Source organism: Charadrius vociferus, unplaced genomic scaffold (assembly GCF_000708025.1).
Source record: "Charadrius vociferus isolate BGI_N301 unplaced genomic scaffold, ASM70802v2 scaffold676, whole genome shotgun sequence".
Taxonomy (NCBI): Eukaryota; Metazoa; Chordata; class Aves; order Charadriiformes; family Charadriidae; genus Charadrius; species Charadrius vociferus.
This window is the reverse complement of record NW_009648661.1, coordinates 335,858-352,995: the sequence shown is the minus strand read 5'-3', so window position 1 is coordinate 352,995 and position 17,138 is coordinate 335,858. Positions and strand designations below refer to the sequence as shown.

General features: G+C 41.0%; 2 protein-coding genes across 2 annotated transcripts in view; one reads left to right on the top strand and one right to left on the bottom strand.

The window, feature by feature from the left end:
- Positions 1-7,481, bottom strand: part of CCDC158 (coiled-coil domain containing 158) — a 27,126-nt gene extending 19,645 nt beyond the window's left edge. The window contains 6 exon segments of the mRNA XM_009886491.1: positions 987-1,097; positions 1,718-1,794; positions 2,141-2,468; positions 2,721-2,830; positions 3,250-3,367; positions 7,384-7,481. Coding sequence (XP_009884793.1) covers positions 987-1,097; positions 1,718-1,794; positions 2,141-2,468; positions 2,721-2,830; positions 3,250-3,367; positions 7,384-7,481 — 842 coding nt within the window.
- Positions 7,482-15,492: 8,011 nt separating this feature from the next.
- SHROOM3 (shroom family member 3) overlaps positions 15,493-17,138 on the top strand; it is a 152,700-nt gene continuing 151,054 nt past the window's right edge. Inside the window, exon 1 of the mRNA XM_009886478.1 lies at positions 15,493-15,585. The gene's annotated coding sequence lies outside the window, so the exon portion shown is untranslated. The remainder of the gene's footprint in view (positions 15,586-17,138) is intronic.

Sequence of the window (17,138 nt, the reverse complement as noted above, 5' to 3'; positions counted from 1 at the left end):
TCCTGCTGATAACTCATTTATTCTCAAGCAAGTTGTAAGAAAGCCAAGTCTGCTTTCAAATGCACCCCAGCTATTCTACAGGCAAAACTAAGAAGCATTTTGCTATCAGCTATTCAGACTCAAATATGCAAGTCAGGTGCTAATGCATACTGACATTTAAATCTCATCTTAAGTTTGCAACAATGCATGTCATGTCCTCAGTTTTTTAACTGATATAATAAGAACTGATTTGTGAGTTACCAAGTGGCTGGTGAGAATTAGTGTCTTTTTATTCTCATGCAATTGTTATCGAAGTCAACAGTACCAACATGCCTATCCATCCCAAATGAAAATTACCCTTTCTTTCAAATTACCATTCATTACTATTTGTACACGTATGCAAACAACCCAAGTGTCTACCCACTTGTGTTTGTGATTCAACCAATAATGCTGCTGGAAACTAATTTTTATCAAAATCCACAGAATGTTTAGAAGGCAAAGGTCACAGTGCAATGCAGCCACCCAAACCTGCACTCAGCCACAGCTCTTAGCTTACATACTCTTTCATCCCTTAATGCTAGACACGTACTCTGCAGAAACTGTTCACAACTCAGAAAACAGATTTGTCATTCCAAAAGCTGGTGGCAAAAACAGAGCTGATGGATCGAGCCAGTTTGAGCTTCCACTGACTTTGCCGGTCTTACCCTTCTTCTGAACGGCAGCAGTCTGAGAAGAGAACCAGCCTGAGTCTCCTGATTCTCAGAGTCTGCCTAATGCATGGCTATTTTGCCTGTCCTCTACATAGCATGGTTTAATTTTTTTTTGTTTTGTTTTTTTCCCCTTTTTTAATTTCATCAATAATTTATGCAAGGACTGCTTAACTCTTTAAACAAAGACACCAAGAAACAAAAAGTGTATGGGAGAGAGCAAAGTACACTGGCAGCATAAGCTTTCTCCCAACTTAAGTTTACTCTTAACATTTTCTATAGCAGAATCAAAAAACATACTGAATGATCTCCACCTGCCTTTGGACACTATTTGCATAGCTCTGTGCACTGTTAGCTTTATCAGTTAGTGCTGCCACCTCCTGCTCATGCTCACTTATTAGCTGCTCAATCCTGTTTTGTAAAGAAGACGCTGGTTGGAACTTTAGTCCTGGCAAATAATAACTTCTCCACTGAAGAGGTAATGATATTTTTCAGTAGTCAGAAATGTAAGAATCGTGGCAGTCTACTGTGAATGAAATATTATGTACAGAGTTACTGACCCTTTTTTTTTTAAAAAAGTTACTGTGTAATTCAATGGAGAGCAGGGGAACTTAGGACTTCTTGAACAAGGAAGGACAAAGCTCTTAATTAAATTAGTGAGAAAAAGCTGAGGTAACCACCGAAGCGATAACTTTCAATCTTTTCTTTTAACTTTGGACCTAGTCTCTCAAATTCTAGGAGTCCACCTGATGGACCATTTACACTTACAAAAGTAAGGTGTACAGATTCTTCCAATATAATATTTTTGAGGCAGTGAATAAAACAGAAAGCAAGGAAGTACTTGTCAGCAAGGAAGGAAAAGGCAACAAAGTCAAGAGCAAATAAACATCTGTAGTGGAACATTTATTAAGTCATCAAAAACATCGCTTGCTGCCCCCCAGCCACTCCCTCCCCTAATACAATCATCATCAGAAAACAATGATCTAAACATCTACTAATGTTTCATGAATAAATCAATGGAGAACAGGTACCTATTTTGATGTTGCTGAAGCAGAAGTTGTTTTTGGGCCTGTGAATCTTTTCTCAATGACTCAACTTCTTCTTCCACCTATTGTAAACAGATGATAATGCTAACCTTAGAGAAAAGGTGGTCTAAGCAGAAGTTTTCAAAGTATAATTTCCTTCCTTTTGCTTCCATCTTTAACTATGAAAATGTGCACAATACAGGTTAAATTCCAGCAATAAACCCTAAAATAAGTCTCAAGTTGGGGACAGTGTAAAAGGCTGGCGTACCAGAACCTGTCATCTTAACTGCAAAGTAGCATTTGTACCTCTTTATGCTGTAACCATTTCCTTAAGCCAGTTTAGACGAGAGCTCACAGGGTTTACAAAAATATTTTCCAAAACACAGAACACAGAGTGTTAGAAAAAAAAGTAGCACTTTCTCCACATACCAGGACAACCTTTTCTTTGAGGTATGACACCTCTGAGTCTAAATCTCGCAGGACGTCAGCAAATGCTATGCTCAGGTTGTGGATGTGTAGGGTAGTAACGTTCTCATGCTCACAGAGTTTCTTGCCTGTGCTGTCTTCATAGTCCGTTAGGATGCCACGTAGTTCCAGAAGTACTTCCTCATGGCTGTGTACCATCTTTTTCAGATGCTCAGTTTGGCTGTCAGCCTCCCTCAGCATCTCCTCCCGGAGCTGGTTGGCAGCTTCCAGCTCCTCAATAGTATTTTCTAGCTGTATTTTTACATTCTCTTGGCTCTGGGATTCCTTTTGTCTGAATTTGGAAACCAAAGAAACAATTTGCAAAACAGGATTCACAACATGCATTTTTTTTCTGACCAAGGTGTAACACTTAGGTTGATTAACTGCTTTTTTTACAACTACGTAATAAGCCATTTTCTAAACCAAGGCGTCACAGTCTAATTGTCTTCATTCCTGAGGGCAAGTTTCTCACTTAGGAGAGCTGGTGTGCCTCTCAAAGCCCACATATACACACTCCAGAACACATCTGTCTTGGCCTTTGTACCTGGTATCCTGAAGCGCATCTCTCTCCAATTGCACTTCCATCAGTTTGGTCTGCAAATCAGCAATGATCAATCTTAAATTGATTTTCTGTTGCTCAGGTAGCTCAGTGGTCTAACAGAGAAAAAGAACAAACAGCCATGCTAAACCAAACAAAACACTGAATACGTAACCTTAAAAAAAAAAAAAAAAAGACGCTGGGAGCAGCACGTGTATGGAAATTAAGGGGCGATTTTTGTTTCTTTTATTTTTCTTTCTCTTTTAAAAACATTTCTTAGTTAACCAGCTAGTCACGCTGAGCAGTGGTGGACTGACCATGGAACACCTTTACAGGGATTGCGCCAACAACATTATTACCCCTTACCTATTTCTGTCTGTCAAATGACATGTGGGAATCATGCAGGCCAAGTACAATTTACAGCAGCCAAGAGGCTGCTCAAAATAGCGCCGGCAAAACCGTCCAAAGACTCAGCAATGACAAAAAGAACAAAATCTCATCTGTATTTAAGAAGCTGACCCAAATTGGCACTCACTTCATGCAGCCTCTTCTCCACATCTCTACCTGTCTGCGAGTATTCTTCCAGAATGTTTTTTGTGTGTTCTTTGCCAGCACCGCTCATGTTTTTTTTCCTCAGAATCAGTATGTACTTCCTTTTTGGAATAGAAGACAATATGGGGTGAACTGCTACCAGTACTACAGGAGGCTGGGTTTTCCATCACTGTGCTGACAATGGAGGAAGATAAATCATTCTGGTTGCCTAGAAATGGGCTAGGAGCACCTGAAAAGCAGATATATTTAAGTGTTGAAACAAGAGCCTTTACATGAGAATAAACAGTCATCTGTACAAACTAGACCTTAGTGCCCCTCAGTTCCTATCTATCCATAATCAAACCTAGGAATCATCTTTTCCAAGGACAATAAACCAAACCAATTCCACAGTTGTTCAATGGGTGGGGAACATCACAGTGTTCAGAGAACACGTCAAAAATGCTCTGCCTTTACCTTGGACTTGTGTCAACAGGAGCTGATCAAGATGCAGGGCCTAAAGCGGATTCAAGATGAAACATGAACTTATTATGAGCACCCTTGTAAATCACGTACCAGTCTGCAATGCATATAGTGATTTACTCCCAAGTCCTGTTTTGAAATCTGTTTAATACTTGTCCACGCTAGGCACATTGCCGCTTGGTAAAGGTTCCTCATGACCCAAAGAATGTATCATTGATTTCACTGGGAATTGGTGGCTTCTTCATGGAGTTTCAGAGCATCTTTTGTCTGTCTTTCCACTGCCTCCCAGCAGAACAGCACACAAAAACATTTGCTGATAAGGCAGGACTAAACACAGATGGGTTTCCAACTGCACCGCGTCACAAATGCAACTTGACATAAATAAATGAAAAGAAAATTGAAACCAAATAATTTATTTGGCAATGCTTTTGTATTTCCTTGGTTTGCACTTGTATTTGGCAACACAGTGCCACATCTTGAACTGCTGCACCTCCACTGTAGTCAACTGAACTATTGTATTTTGCCACTAGCAGGCATAATGTATAAAAGTTCAAACAAGTAATGCTTCATCAAACAAACAGAATTAAGTTGGTTTATCTTCTGAAAAGGGATTGTCTTTGATTTCTACATTTTTTGTTCTAGCCAGCCAGCAAAATGCTACCTTACTGACACAAAACTGTCACTGTATGGACAATCAAACCCACAGATACATGTCAAATACTTCATCTGCAAGCATAATAAGAAACATCTCGGAAAACTTGTCAAATCAGAGAACTGTTTGGTTACATAAAACCTTGAGCACAGCAGAAAGGAAGCCTGTGACAATTCCTACCGTATTATTGGAATTGATCACGTAATGTATCATTTGGCACATTCCTGGAGAGGGGGGAATGTGCGTCATGTGTGTACAAAAAAAATTAGTCAAATAAAGTAAAAAAAAAAAAGCAAAATTAATTTTTATGACCAAAAGAAAAAAAAAAATCCAGTCGAAGCGACAGTAAGGTTTGGCAGTTCCCCTATAAGCTGTAGATAGAAGAAACCTAAGAGGAAACATGAAGAAAAAACAGTTGAGGGACAAAGAGTAATCTGAAATTCTGGGAAAATATTTTAAGCAGCAGAACTACAGGTGAGGGAGGAATGAGAGGTCAGGGAGGAGAGCAGCTCCCTGTCATTTAGCATCAGTACTGTTGTGTGTGCATGGCAGGACTGCGACATTCACAGATGACCCAATTACAACATGCACAGCTGATTTCTGTCCACACAGCACTTACTTTTTCCACAATGAACAAGTCCTTGTGTCCACGCACCGTACTTGTTATGCCGCCTCTCTGCATTTGTATTAATGCACTCTGATAAACCTGGGGTTTCCTTCTATCACATTACTGATAAATAAAGATTAGAGAACACAGATGCGAACAGAGCTGCAGAGCATGCAGAAAACCATCATGAGAAGTCTGTTAACCTGAAAGTAGAAAGGGCATCAGCTACAGGCAAGGGTGTTGGTTCTATCAACGCTGCCCTGTTAATGTGGAGTATAGCCTAAATTTACGAACAGGTTAAAAGAATGACTAGACAAATCCTTAGGACTAATCAATTTGACAGTTGGGACAGACATTCAGATTCAGTCAGTCTTCACATTCTAATTCCCTCGACACTGAGGTACTGAGGTATAGTAAGCAAAAACATCAGTTTTCCCTGACCATTTTTCTATGCGTCTGCCACTACACACTGTTGCAATACGCACAGTGGTGAGATGACACTTAGATCCGATCCATCGGAGTGACTAAGTAAATCAAAGTTTTAGAAAGAAAAATACCATCCCCATTCTTCTCAGTTGGCCAATAATTTTCAAACTCATTAATGATCCTTCTTTCAGAGAAACTTTCAAGTGCTTGATACGCAACCATACATTAAAAAAAAAATTAAAAATCACTAAATCCAAGCACCACCTTCTAGGGAAAAAAAACCCACAAAATCAAACACCCAAAACAGTCAAACCACTGAATATCACAAGTATCATTTTTCCAACGTTGATTGATTCTGCATCTAATAGTAGGCAGAACCCTGGACCCGTGGAAATGCACTATGAAAGAGCAGTACTATATCCTGCTATTTGTGCAGAGATCTCATTGCCAGCAGAAGAACTTGTTCCGTCACGTATAGAAATTAAGCTATTATCCTGGCATACATATAACTATGACGACCGTAATTCATCCTTCACTGTAGAGTGCCTTGGGCACTCATATCGTTAAATTCCATGTTCACATCTTTCCAGTCACATTCGTATTACAGACTACACTTTAGCAATCTGTTGACTTCCACTTTCAATGAGTGTGCTGTTTGCTGTAATGACAGACAGCAAGTACTCTCTAACAACAAACAAAACTTGTATACTACTGTAATTCCTGGATATTCTCACTCATTACAATACCACCTGTGAAGAAAGAGACCCATCTTTTTTTTTAATATATTAAGAATCAACTTCACGCAATAATAAACTAATTTTGCCCATCTAATTTTAATACTGCAGAAGGAATTAAAGGATATTGAGGGAGAGTTTAATCTCCTTTTTAAAGTCATATGCTTTATTTTGTCAGGATGAACCCAGAAGCAGGCTTTTATAAGTACCTCTAAGCATCACCTGTTAAGTTCTCCTTCAACAATTAAGTGAGAAATCATATACACTACCACTTCCCTATGATTTTTCCAGACACAGAATTTTTCTACAAGAAACACTGAGGATGAGATGTCTATAAACACCTGCCTTGATCTCATCAACAAATGTCTATACCCATCCACTTGATCAAAGCCAAGTGGACTTTTTCCTCACAAAAGTGCTTTTAGAGGTAAGCCCAAAAGAAAACTGAAGTTGGGGGTGAGCCCAAGGTGGACAAATCTACACTTGTACCTCTTCAGTTTTGAGGACGTGATCACTACTAACAGCCCTTGGGGGACAAGTTTGTGAACCTTCTCCTCAGGGGGAAAACAAAAAAAAAAAGAAAAAAACCCAGGGAAATAAAGAAAAATGTACTGCTTAAGGACTGCTTTGAGCTGGATGGTATTTGATGTGGTTTTATTTGTGCTATTTGGATTTTCCTGGGTGATGGGTCCTCTGGAAGACAAGGGAATACACTGTATGTCAAAAGGTACCTGCAATAGCCATTTCCATACCACAGACATTTTTACACTTTCAATATACTCATTTACCACAAAAGAGAAACCTGGATGCTTCCTAAGGGCACATAACAGAGAAAAGCGGAGCCCTTCATCCCAAACCCCAACTTCCAGAAATGCATACCATAATGTGAAAAACATTGCCGCCAACCCTCACAGAGCACCCCCTGCAAGTTCAACTGCGCCACGATAACAGCACCATTTTCCCCAAACTGTGCTGGCCCCTGTCACCCCGTCCCCGGCCTGGGGAAGGAGGGTGAGGCCGGCGCTGACAGTAGCACAGGCCCAGCCGAGTGCCCACAAAATGTCCGCCGCCTGCAGCCACTTGCTTTTCCGTGGCAGGAAAAGAGGGAGCCCCAGGGACCCCCCCCCCCCCCCACCCAGCCTCTCCCACCTGCACAGGTCTGTCATGAAGTCCCTCTAGCTTCTATAAACCTCAGCTCCGAGGGGCTTTTTACCTCATCAGGGTGCGCACCCCCGTTACCTCCCCAGAGAAGCTACTCCCTCACGCTGAGGAGGACAGTCTCGCCCCTTCTCCGGCTTCCTCCCCGGGAAGGGGCCCTCCCGCGGCTGCGACCTCATCCTCCATGAACCCCCCGCTTCATGTTAGCCTGACCTCGGGAAGATGTGGCGTGGAAGCCATCGTGTCCCGTCGCGTCCCCCCCAACCCGTTTCCCGCGCATCCCGGCCGCCGCCCCCGCTCCCTTCCCATCCCAGCCCTCAGCCCCAACATGGCCGCTCCCGTGTGCCCCCTTCTGGGTGCGGGCACAGAAGTTAAGGCGCCCTCACGGCCGCCGGATTGCGATAGCAGGTGATTTAAGCATGTCCGAAGGGAAACTGGAGATAAAAATGTCTCCTAAGGGAACAGGGGAGGGCCTGGGTCATCTTCCTGGCGGTATTTGGCCAGTAAGGTAGCACGTTTAGGGGGGTGACCATGAGCTGACTGAAAGCAGAAGGGGTGAGGTTTCCTCCCACCACAGAAACGGACGGAGGGCCAAAAGCATCTTCCCCAAAATCCCGTTCCTACATAAAAATTAAGATTTCCTGATTCTTACACCAATCTCTTCAGAGATGAGGTGTTTTTGAATTCCCAAAGGTGATTGCCTAACTGGTATTTTCAATTCTCAGCGAAACAGCGGGTACAGAGTCAAGAGACCATGGCTTTACTTCAGCAAAGAAAATGATGTGGCTGCCCGTCCCGTTTTGGATCTTTATTTCAAGAGCGAACACGCAGATGTCAAGAAGCTGTCCCTCTTTTCAAGTCATTCAAAATAACAGCCAACAGTTTATACCCGACACACCATGTTACAAGCTTCCAGGAACTAGTGTATGAACTGGGCACAAACCAAAATCATCAGAGAGACAGAGAACTTAAGCTAAAGCAAACTGAGAAGACAGACATGTATGTTTAAATACCTGACTAAAAAAAACCAAAAAACCACAACACACCACATAACCATTACTAAACGGAGAACACGTAATTTTAATTTACAAGAAGAAAAAACGCATTCACCTAGTGCTAAAAGAGAAACCTGAAGACAAAGGAAGAAAAGTGATTTTAGATGGACTACTTTATACTGAGCAAAGAAAAGTAAGAATTAACTAGCTGAAAAGAGACCTCTGGTCTTTTAACTTTACCATGCTCTGGAACTGTCAATGCATCAGGAGCAAAAAAAACCCAACAAAATTGAGATTGAAAAAGAAAAGGAGGACTTTCTGTTGCACCACCAGTAAAAGAGAGGCAGCACCAAACAACTACTTTATTTTTCTATCCACAGAAAAAAGAAATAACGGAGTTAATCAGTAAATATGCTATACAGTATCATAAAGCCAGGTTTCAAAGCTCAACCAGCCTCAGGAGTTAGCAAAACATGCAAGCCCATCAAGAAGGCTGCCCACACCTACCTCTGACAGTACCGGTGAGGTTTGTTTCTTTTCTATTTTGGAGGATGGACTGAGATTGTACTCCTTGCTGTGGGGCTGGGAAAAGAGGGGGGCACTGATCTTCTTCCTTTTGCTTTTACCGGGCTGTACATCCACCTCCCAAACCCCCCCGGAGCCGTTGGGAGCCCCCTGCCCCCTTACCCCAGCCCTTTACGCCCGACTCGGTAGCCTTGGGAACAAACTCCTCCTCTGCAGCCGATCATGTGCATGAGGGAGAGCCAATAAACGCCGCAATCAGTGTTTGATTTCTCTGCCAAGTGCCATTCAAAGTCCGGCTTCAGCGGGAAACTTGATAGCTTTTCCCCATCAGGGCTGCGGCGGGGTGCTTTCTTCGGAGCATTGCCTTTCCTGAAAGCAGGTGCCTTTTTTTTTTTTCTTTTTTTTTTTTACCTCTGGGGTTTTTGGGAGTCCAGGTGGTCCCCCCGCCCCTTTGCTGCTTCCCCCCTGCCGCTCCTGAAACACTAATTACACCTGAGGGACAGAATAACTCTTTTAGGATGTAATTCCTGAATAACTTTTCTCCTGTTTTGGGAATATCTCTGGGAAAAGAAATCCAACAATCACCACAGGTTTGCTAGCAAGATGCAAATATAAATTTATTGTGTTTGAAATAATCCATTCCTTCTACAGAAAGCACTATGAGCTGTGCAGGGCCGGGGGAGGTATAATTTCAGAGGAAGGTAATGGAGTAATTTATGCTGACAGTTTACTTCTAAACCACCTGGGCCATGCCCATCTGCCATTTCAGATTTGGTTAAAGGCATTAATAATGACTTTAACTGTTAAATAATAATTTTATTTCCGGGGGGACCCGCTCCCCCAGGAAATTAATCTGTCTGAACCTCCCATGTTTCTTCATTTGCCACATATCAAACATAAATGTCTACAGCATTTGCCCTACTTGTTATCATCACAGCTTGCAACGAAAGCTGGCCTTGCAATAAGAGCATCTGGCCACGGTCCCTCAGGTGACTGCAGCTGTAATCCATCTTGCAAAAAACAATTGCAAGAAATAGCTCAGCACAGAAACCTCTGATATTGGCAGATGGATGTATCTAAAAGCGGTCCAATGTGCACACAGCCTGCTAAAACAAAGATAAATACTACAAAACTGTTCAAATAAATGAGGTGATGAGCATTTTGTGTTCCTCTTTTATTTTTCAAGTGTGTAACTGAGTCTCAACAAGGGAAACCCCTTTAGGAACTGCATAATAATACAGCATAATTCTGGGTAATCATGGACTCTTTTATCAATTTAGTGTTAGAATGAGGACTTATCTTTGATGTCCCTGCTTTTGTGCGTCTTTATAAGTTATTCCGTTTAGAGTGCAAAACGGCCCTTTCTCTGGAAGGGCTTACAGCAATATATAGGAAATCAAGGATTGTTATTGCTGAAGTGGCCTCAGCAATATAATGAAGTTGCCTCAACATAATAGTTATAATGCTTTTATAAGAACAACCTACATGTTGTAAGGTTTTGGTTTGTATTGTGATGACTGTGTTTTGATTCCTGGTTCCTGATTTGAGCTCTTGTTTCAGCAAGGTGTTTCTCTGTGTGTTATAAGCGGATGCAGAGAGAAAATCTTCAGTGCTGAATTCAGACGCTCTGAATTCACCTCCTTCAGTTGTGATAGCACTTGTGCTCTCCTTAGAGGGATGGGTCTATTCCTCACCTTGGCTTGTTGCTTTTCAGTTTGCTTTGAGTAACTGAGGGACGTAGAGCAATTTTGTGCCAGAGGCAATATTATATGGTGAGGCTTTTTTATGTTCACCAAATAAAATTCTCTCTTTTCAGACTTCAAAGACAAGTGCCTTTCGCAACACAAAAAGGATGCAGATTCATGGATTTTACAGCTTGCTTCTGTTTCTCAGCTTTTTTGTTTCCTTTCACTCTCAGTTCTCTGTCTTTCCCTTTCTCTGTCTGATTTTTCATATTTTACCTCAGGCCTGTCCAGAAAAGCAGGCTTATTTTGTAGCTTGGAAGGAAGATGTACTCATATCCAACCTGGAATCTGAGCAGAGCTTCCCTGTGTAGCCCTAGGAATGTCTATATAGAAATAAATTTTGAACATTAATAGTTGATTGCAATCCCTTTAAGGCCATGCAGAGTTTAAACTTGTGTTCCTTCGTGTAATTTCTTTTAGATGCAAGACTGACATTTTACAGAATTCTGTGGATGGGTATGCTACGGTCAGGTCAAGCTGATTTGACGTAAGTATAAAAAAGCCATATTTTCTATTTGCTTGTTTCCAGTCTTTTCATATAATAAACCTTCAGGGGAATTGTTACCCCAAGAAGGAATGATTCGCTTCTTAAGGGATCCTGGGCTGATACAGGAGGATTGTGTCTTGACACTTGTGTTTTGTTCCGTCCTACTGCAGATTTATGTGAATGGCTTCAGTACTTGGGGAGCGGAAGAAGCTGGGGCAGGCACTGGTGCTTGAAGGTGTCTATTATTATTTAAAATTCTTGAAGCTCTTTAGCTTATACAGAGCCCTATCTGGAAGAAAAAGAGAAGTTGTTCTGTGATAAAACCAGTGAGCTAGGAAAAAGAAGCACTGGTTTCGTTTTGCAGTTTTTTCATTCTTCATGTATGACCATGAGCCAGTCACCCGTTCCCTCTGTTTGTACCTGTCAAAGTTACAAAGACCCACATTTCTACCCCTTTTTGTTCCTTTACCTTTTTTTGGTAATCATTTAAAATTCTCCTCTTCTGATGTCCAACTCTGAGCCATTTTGGCATATTACTCCTCCTCAGAAGTCCCTTCAGTACAGATGAGGTCTGCTTTATTTTATAAAACTTCTCTTTAGAGATAAGTTGTGAACTTGCTTTCGCTGAACTTACAGGATATACCTAAATGGTGGATTTGAACTAAGCATAATGTTTAATTCCCCAACCAAAAAGGCAGTTACAAATGTGTACAAAATTTAGGAGCTTAATTTCCTTTTTCTTTGATTTCTAGGTTTACCTTTAAGTGACCTAATGACATGCCAGCTCAGGGACCCAGATAAGATCAATAACACCACTCTGAATACTTAGTAAAAATTCTGCTTCCTTTCTGAAAGGGAAAAGTAGCAAATGCCTATGAACTAAAATGTTTGCATTTAAATCAACTTAAACTGTGACAACTGAAACTGCCAGCAGATGGCGGCAGTATTGTTCTGATGAACTTCATTTGCAAAAGAAACCTGGAATATTTGAAGGAATTTAGCAAAAGAGCAGCCGCCAGCAAGGAGGCAGTACCTTTATGGATGATAAATGTAGGGTTTGATTTTGAGCTCTGAAAAGTGAAATCCACGGTAATTTCTCCTGCTTCTTGACCATTGAGGGAAAGGGTTTTGACGTGACTCTGTTCCAAATTTATTTTTCTCTCACACTGAAACTGTGCAAAATTTTAATTGAAAGATATTTTTGTGTGTGCACAGCACTTTTCTGAACCCAGGTGTCTTCTACTGCACCACAACAGAGAGTGTCTCAGATCTTTTCTGATAGCAACTCCTCATAGAGGAATTCCTTTCTTGTAGAAAACAGTACTAGGCTGTTTGAGGTTCTTGCCAGAGGCAATATGAGAAAAAAATGTTTGTATTTAATACTTTGAAATGTTTATGTGTAGGTGAATGGTGAATATTGCATGAATTGTATTCAGCACTGAAACCTATTTCTTGGAAATATCAGTTTTCAGCTAAAGCATGGCAATGCTCATCTGCATGTGGTTAATTGCACTTTTTTCATCAATAGTTGCTGTATGTTAATAAGTTATCTTGCACCGGTTTTGTTTGCATTGTGTGTGGCAGGAAGTTAAATCCCACGTGTGTGGGCTGCAGTTGCTGCTATCTCTAACATTCCAAAAATAATTTGGTTTCTTTGGGCATCATCAAGAGGTTAGGATTGTGAGGATGGCCCAGACGGTTTTCTCGATGAGAAATGTATGGGTAACACAGATGGGAACTGGGTTCTAGGAGCACCTGGCTAATTTTTAACTCCTGTCTAGAATAAGAACCTGCTGAGAAAGCAGCACAGTATCTGGCAGCCCTTTTTGGGTGATTGGTCAGACCTTTTTCCTTAACTCGTCATTGGTCTCTGATCTATAGAAACACCCGTATGTGACTTTTTTGGAGCTGGATTAACAGTATGAAGGACTAGCAAATCTGGAGTTAGTAGGGGGAGAATATTATGTGCTTGTATTGGTGACAGATTTGATGGAGTTATTGGCAAAAATTATGTTGGATTCGGCACCTGCAATGAATTGAAGTGCTGCAGTAGATGAAAAACCTTGCTTGAGAAATTATGTTCATAACTGTTAATCATCGGCCACTGTAGGCACTGTGAGAAACATAGCTCTTAATTAAATTCTGGTGTCTGCAGTCATTAGGTGTAGTGACCAATGTTTTGTATTGGAATTTGATACAATCTGAAGAAATACCTTGGCTTGTTAACGGGTTGGCATGTTCTTAACACAGTCTTAAATAGTCCTGATGGCTATGGATAGGAGGATGTATGGCCCCAAGAGACAGCCCCCGGAGCCTTTGCTTGTCCCTTGAAGGCCTGTTGAGGGACAGAAATGAATTGCTCTTTGTGGTGACTTGGAATGAGGGTTTTTACAGTGAAACACTAGGAGTTTTAACTAGAGAAATCTGACTTGAGTCAGGCTAAAGGGTGAGTTCTGGATGAAAGCGATCTGTGAGCCTGACCAGGATGTGAAGCTAATGAAAACTCAGCCCCTGGGAGGGAAGCAGAGGGGACAAAGCTCAATATAAGCAAGGATTGAGAATCGTCTACCATGAAAAATAAAGGGAGGGGCCTCTTTTCTGCATTCCTCTTCATGGTTATTGGGAATGAGGGCTGGGACACATGGGGCAAATAGAAGGCTCTGGAGAAACTCTAGCATCTTAAAGGGGATAGGAATGGGGCGGCATGAAGGGCTTCAACAAATACAAAGATTTCTGGTTTTAGAGTCACAGCTCCAAAGCTTTTCCCCCACAGTTCATTATGGGTTTGTTAACACAAGATCTGAACAGCTTTCAAAGTCTGAAGGAGAAATAATGCACATCCCCAGGCACTGTAAGGTCAAAAGCGCAGACACCTTAGAGGCATAGGTGCTACTATACGTTTACTCAGCTATGCCAGCAGGAAAGGGAGTGGTCTGTGGGCTATGTTTTCTATCATCCCGTTAAGAGCAGATAAAAAAAACACAAAAAAATTTTAACACCTTCAGTGATATATACTGTCGACACCTGTTTAAGTAGTGAGTCAAATGCCTAAGCCTGCGTGCATATATGCAAGAACTGATGCATCCACATAGGTAAGTTCTGTAGTTGTCATTGGTGACTGCCTACATTAATAAAAGTACCTTGAGTTCTTAGTGTTATTTCTTATTCTCTATATGGAGAAAACACTGACCTTTTATGACAATGAAAGTGGGGAAAAGAAATATGTCCGGGTAAGTTGGTAGGCTCCATGTGGAGGAAAAGCACTTTATGAGAGCAAAATTATTAGCAGCGCTCCGCTGTGCTGATTTGGAACAGGTCCATTGTATTTTCAGCAACTGGCAGTTTGGATTGTTACGATTCCTTGGCAAGTACAATAGAAAGATGGTGGTTTCCGGGGACATAATAAAAGGGTGAGCCCCAGCTTTTGCACACTGCATTTTATAATTGCATGCTTGATGTGCACAATTGGGCAGCACTGCCTTACTTGCCTTAATCCATCTCTCTCTCTTGCTCTCTCACTTCCTCACCCTCCCTCATAGCAGCAGTAGCTGCTGCAGCTTTGGCAGATTGTCGGGGAGAGCACAGAAAATGAAAAGAGCTCAGCTATCATCTTAACATTTTTCCCAAAGGATTAATTTCACCTGCTTCTCCAGGTTTCCTGATAGACTTTTTTGCGCTTTTAAATCCAATAAGTGTGGACTTATTTCCCGTTTTAAATCCCTTGAAATAGTTTTAGGAATGGACTTTCTCTCTCCTCCTCCCCCAGCCTTTTTTTTTTTTTTTGACAAGTCAGAAAATTGTGAAGTAAGCGGACAGAGTAACTGAGAGCGAGAGAGGGAGAAGACGCTTCCATTCTTCTCGTGCAGTGGGCTGAGGCAAAAAGGCCATTGTAATGGTAAATCGCATGCAGAAAGGAAGAAAAGACTGATAATCAATCACAAATGAAGCATTCGTTTGGATTTTGGCAATTTGCTGGCCAGGGGCTTTTAAATCTATAAACTTTTTTTTTTTCTTTTTTTGCCCACATCTTTAAAACACAAGTTGGATATACCGAACACAGGAAGATAAATCTTTACAAAGCTATCCTGCCCAAAATACCTGGGAATGGGGAAAGCACAGTGCTGAAACGCCAGTAAAACCTCGCAACTCCGAAGGAGAAACAGCGTACTGAAATGTTGGTGGGGAACATTTTAAACCCATCACCTCAGCCGCCAGCTCTGAAGAAAAAATTTCTATCTCAGACTCTTCTCGTTTCACGTGTTCAGGGATGACTTGTGGTGGACTTCTGGGGAGTTTAATTTGCAACTTGGTTATTCTGTGATTGCCTGAGTGGGTTTCGTATTTGACTGAGTATGTGATAGGACAGATGAGGATGTTAGACAATATTAACACCAGCATCTCATCTTCAGAGTCCAGCATTACCCATAGAGGAAGATATATCTACCTGGAGGCACTGCTTCAAGGAGGCGCTCCATGGGGATTCACGCTGAAAGGCGGACTGGAGCACGGGGAGCCATTAATCATCTCAAAGGTATTTTTCTTATTTTAAATGAAATGCAAACAAGTCAGGAGTGGTGCCTGATTTAAAGGGCAAGAGTTGTAAAATAACACTGAAATGTTATATTTCACACTGTATTTAGCTTGGTTTTGAAAAATGTTGAGCACCTATTCAAGTCGGTAGGTTTGCTCAGGAGCTATGTATTTGAACAACACATGAGAGCTCTTGGCATTGTTTAACTATCAAAGTGCAGTTTTTGTCCCACAGGAAGTATCTTGGCTTGCAGAAATTGGCTCTATTTATTTCACTGCAATCGATAGGAGTGAGTAGGGGACTCTCATAAGGTGATCTTGTGTCAAGAATTCGTGGCATATCTGAGCACGTTCAGTAATCCATCACCACCTCTTCTGAAGAGAAAAGAAACTAAGTGCTTTAAGTCACATGATGAGGTGTTGGCTAATTAGAAGTGTGTGTGTAGAAACAGAATAATAAATACTTGTACCTATTTGGTATGTATATATATTATGCTATGTTAGCAGTTTTCTCACCCTGGGTACTGTCTACTTACTAAATATCTATGAAGTATGGTATGCCTTCAAGATGTTTATTATTTTAATTATTCAGGACTGATTATTGTCAACAGGCAAATAGTAGCATAGATCACAAGGGGGAAAAAAATGGGAGAAAGAGTTCCTCATTGTCATCAGAACTAGGGTATTAAAAGTACCCAGGTACCTCAAGATGCAGATACTGAAGACAATGGATTTTCAAAACCATCAGATTTAATCTTAAAACCATCAGATTTAATTTTAAAATATGTTTGCTCTACAGCCTATATGTTTTTCTCTAAAACTGTTTTGAAAATAGGATTTAGCTAATTCTGAAATTTTATCTCTTAACTGTATTTCTCTTCAATGTCATCTGTCTGGTGCATTCTGGTTGTTTATAGTATGCATTTATATAACAAGCTGCTAGGTGCATATATGTACTCATGTAACTTACTCCCTCATGTAAACTGGGATGTATGTAGGGAATTCAAAGGATCAGAACTAATGTCAGCTAAAAGAAAATGCTGATGCTCAAAATCAATGTTATTCAAATTCTGCAACTCACTGTGCAAACACATTCACATGAAGACTGTCAGTCACTTGAATAGTTCACCTGAAAGAAATTATAATTAGTGCATCTACAGGTTGAAAGTAAAAAAGGGGGACTTACGTAAAGGTTCTTTCGTCACAAAGGGCTTTTAGAAATTTTGATACAGAATCATCTTTCTTGCAGAACCTCTTGGTGATAGTTTAGCATAGCCACATAAAGCAAAAGTAGCCTCACTGAAATGGTGTTATATTTTTTCATTTTAGAGACAGGAGGGACTAAAATGCCAGTCAGGTTGTTCACTTTTATTGGCAGTGTTCTACGTTTGTGAGGAAAAAGTTTCTTTTTGCTTTGACATTCTTCTCTGATGTAAAAAGCACCACCTTTTTTTTTTTTTTTTTTTTTTTAATTGGGGGCAGGGAGGCAGAGAGGAAGAGAGATGGCTCTGGCTGCTGAACATTAATTAATCTATGGGATTTGGTTTCCACAAC